This window comes from Mesitornis unicolor, unplaced genomic scaffold, assembly GCF_000695765.1.
Source record: "Mesitornis unicolor isolate BGI_N332 unplaced genomic scaffold, ASM69576v1 scaffold37065, whole genome shotgun sequence".
NCBI classification, from domain to species: Eukaryota; Metazoa; Chordata; class Aves; order Mesitornithiformes; family Mesitornithidae; genus Mesitornis; species Mesitornis unicolor.
The window spans coordinates 8,293-12,024 of NW_010186829.1; the positions used below are offsets into that span (position 1 = coordinate 8,293).

General features: G+C 56.6%; 1 protein-coding gene across 1 annotated transcript in view; it reads left to right on the forward strand.

Moving 5' to 3' along the window:
* Positions 1-3,732, forward strand: part of LOC104541253 (A disintegrin and metalloproteinase with thrombospondin motifs 7-like) — a gene marked incomplete at both ends in the record, with an annotated part of 12,438 nt that overhangs the window by 8,076 nt on the left and 630 nt on the right. Inside the window, 3 exons of the mRNA XM_010185257.1 lie at positions 10-153; positions 3,403-3,547; positions 3,658-3,732. The exon at positions 3,658-3,732 is cut by the window's right edge and continues 36 nt beyond it. Coding sequence (XP_010183559.1) covers positions 10-153; positions 3,403-3,547; positions 3,658-3,732 — 364 coding nt within the window. The remainder of the gene's footprint in view (positions 1-9; positions 154-3,402; positions 3,548-3,657) is intronic.

A 3,732-nucleotide genomic window follows, 5' to 3' on the forward strand; every position in this document is an offset into this window, starting at 1 on the left:
CTTACACAGTTTTGGGATTCAGCATGATGGAAGCAGCAATGACTGCGAGCCAGTTGGGAAAAGACCTTTCATCATGTCTCCACAGCTCCTGTATGACACGTCCCCGCTCACCTGGTCCCGCTGCAGCCGCGAGTACATCACACGCTTCCTCGAGTAAGTCCCAGTCCTCCCTCCTCTTCCTCTCTTGTGGGGCTGGGGCGGTGCGGGGCTCATGGGGATGCTCTTACCCCCTCGGTCACCTTGGTGCTGAACACAGCAGCAGCCCCAGCACCTCGAACCAATAACACCGGAGTGGTTTTCTCTGCACCTCCATTGCTCTGTGCGGGGCGGACGTGGTTTGCCCATGGGAAGGAGGCACCACTCAAGGAAACGGGACCGAGCCAAACAGCCCCGTGCTTTTGTTTATTTGTAGCGCCCCGTGGCTCGTTTTCCAGGCTGTTAATGAGTCCCTGGGAACACGACACAGAGATTTGCATTGGCTTGCGCTGCAGAAACGTTTTCCTTTCTGTGCTCTGGGACGGTTAGAAAAGAGGGAGAGCATCGGCAGAAAGGGCGCTGGGGAGAGCACAGCGGGGAGGCTGCCCGGGACTGGGCTCCGTTTCCAAATCCCAGCCTGGATCCGAGTGAATTATTGTTGATTTACGGCTTTCGGAGGAGTGGCGCTTTCTGCTGTCTTGGCCCTCTGCTTTTAACGTTCGCTTTTGGATGAAGAATTTCCTGCTTGCAGTGACCCTGGGCTGCTGCGAGCCGTGATGGGGAAGAAGCAGAGCAGCTTGGATGCTTCTGCAGTTGGGGTTTGGTCTCGGTGCTCCCTCCCCAAAGGGGCAGCTCTTCCTGAAGAGCAGAGCAGAACCGGGCAGGCCCCTTTTCCCGGCTGCGACATCCCCCGGGCGAGGGAGCGGCGCGTTGCCAGCGCAGACATGAGTGTTTAATGCGGCGTTGGCAGGAGAACGGGAGGGAACGGGCCAGAAAATGAGACCCCTGCTGACCTGGGGTTGCTGGATGTGCTTGGAACAGACCTCACGTTTTGTGGGAAAAAAAAAAAAGCACTCTCAGATGATCATCATCATTTTACAAGAGATTGTTATTTGACTGAAGGTTGTTATTTTCCAAATGATTACTATTTTGCAGGCAATTGTTATTTTACAAACGCTGCCAAACATTTAAGCATCTGAAGATGGTTCCCGTCGTCGCCAGCGGCACAGCCCAGTGCTGTGTGTCAGGCCCCGGGGTTGGGTGCCCCCCTTGGCGAGGCTGCGGGTTGGGGTCCGCTCGGACACCCAGGGGCGAGGGAAGAGGTCACCATCACCTCCCTGCTGTGGCCGTGGTGTCCCCAAGGGACCGAGCACCCCTTGTTCAGGCTGATGCAGGGCCAGTGGTGATGCTCCTGCGGTGGAGGGACCACTCCAGACCTGGGCCACATCAGCCCCAGGTTGTGGTGGTGCATCCCAGATGAGCCCTTTTTGGCGTTCCATGATTTTCCCCTCTGACTCTCAGAGGATTTGGGAGATGCTGGGGGGCTCTTTGCTCCTCACCCCTCGCTGTGCCGTGAGCTCTCTCCTCCCAGCCTGGCAAATACCCCTGTAACGTGGGCTCTGGTGTCTTTGGGTGCCCTCCCTGTCCCAGCAGCAGCTCAGCAGTGGGTTGTCCCCTCTCCCTCCAGTCTTTTCTCTCGATCACACAGCAGGGTTTTCACTCTTTGCACAGGTCTGGAGGTCTTCTTCCATCATCCCCCCAGGATGCTCAGCCCCAGCCTTGCTGCTGCATCCCCTCCGTGTGCTGCTGAGCCTTCCCCAGCCCCAGCCCTTGCTTTTGTATTGATTGAATTCCAGCCTGGCTTTTCGGACCCTTCCTCCAGTTCTCCGAGAGCTTTTGGAATTTTAATCCCGCTCTCAAATGTATCTGCAGATCCTCCCAGCCTGCTCGCATATGGGGTTTTAATCCCCATCCCATGGACTCCGTCATCCGGCTCCTTAACGAAGGGGCTGAAACGAGCGGAGCCCTGCGCATTCTCACTGCTGCCTGTGGTTTCATTGCATTTCCCTGCAAAGCCAGAGGGAAACTCGTGCCAGTTTTTGCTGGCTCGGTGCTGTGTTTTGGCCACTTGGAGAGAGCGGTAGGATGATTGTAAAATATTTAAAGAAGAAATAGATTTTGAACACGGCGCTGGAAAGCTGACAGCAAATCTAAATCACCCTCCCTTACTGGGACAGAGACCTCTCCCATAAACTGGGGTGAGACAGAAAGGGCCTGGAGCAGAGCAGAGGGCGGGGAGGGTTGGGAGCAGTTTTGGGGTGATGTGCAGGACCCCGTGTGCTGGTGCCTGCATTGGTGGCTGGTGAACTGGTCCAGAGCAGCACCAGTATCACGCACATAGCTCGTGCAGGAGCCCAGTGCTTAAGCCTGGATTTTCCCCAGTGAAGACATCACTCTTGCAGTTTTTCAAGCAATTTGTAAGTGTTTTCCACCAGCAGGTGAAGAAAATACCGCCCTGTGTGCCTGAAACAGGCTGCACCACGGTGGGCCAGGCAGGATGCTCCACTGGTGTGAACTGGGGAACGGAGGCTTTGGAGCCCCTGGGCTGCTGAGAGCAACCTCTTTACTGACTTTCCAATAGGGAAAAGTATAAAAAATTATACATATGGTGTTTTAAGGGGCTGTCTTCAGCCAAGCAAGGCGTTTGCAGGTGTCCAGCGTGGATGCAGAAGCCCATGCTGCTGGCCCTTGATCCTGTGTTGCTGGTTGGGGTTAAAAGGCAATCTTGTTTTGAGTTCATTTAGACCTGTTCCCGATCACAGCAAGCTGCAGGAATCTAATCAGCTAAGAGAGCCTCGCGGGACACTGTGCCTTGCTGGAAAGGAGTTTGTTTAAATCACCACGGATGTTGAGCTGGTGACAGTTCCTCGTGTGCTTGTGCAGTATCCTAGCAAAGGGAGAGGCGGCCAGGAGCCTCCCTTGCGGCCCCACAGCCTGGCCACCGGCCACCCGACGGCTCTGTTTTAGTATCTCTTTCCTAAAAAAGTCCTGTCCTGCACAGTGTGTAGCAGCAAATCTGAGGGCGAGTGTGTTTTGCTGCTGCCAGTCTGCTTTATTTCTATCTGCGGGGCGTTGACACGCGGGTTGTGGTGTCCGCAGGGACATTTCTGGGGTCAGCGCGGTGCAGGAACGCAGGGACAGCGTCTGTGGGCACGGAAATGTTTGCTCAGTGAAACCCTTCCCCTCGAGGGGCGAAAGCGGGGTCATGACTGAGGGCTGAGCCCATGGCCTGCTCACAAAGCAAAAAACCAAGGGATTATTGCTGGGAAAAATGGCATTTTTGGCTTTCCATCAGGGGGAGCAGCCGTTGGAGCGCGGTTCGGGTGTGCGGGGCCGGCGGTGATCTCTGTGACCTCTCTCTTTCAGCCGAGGCTGGGGGCTGTGCCTGGACGACCCCCCAGCCCGAGAGGTGCTGGATTACCCCCTGGTGCCCCCGGGTGTCCTCTACGACGTGGCCCACCAGTGCCGGCTGCAGTACGGCGCCTACTCCACCTTCTGCGACGACATGGACGTAAGCCGGGGTGTCCCCCCCACCACAACATAACACGGGCGTTTTGGGGATGGGGAGCGTTGCACGGGGCCATCCTCCCCCCCATGGTTAAACCCGTGTGTGTTCTGCAGAGCGTCTGCCACACGCTGTGGTGCACGGTGGGGAACACGTGCCACTCCAAGCTGGACGCTGCCGTGGACGGCACC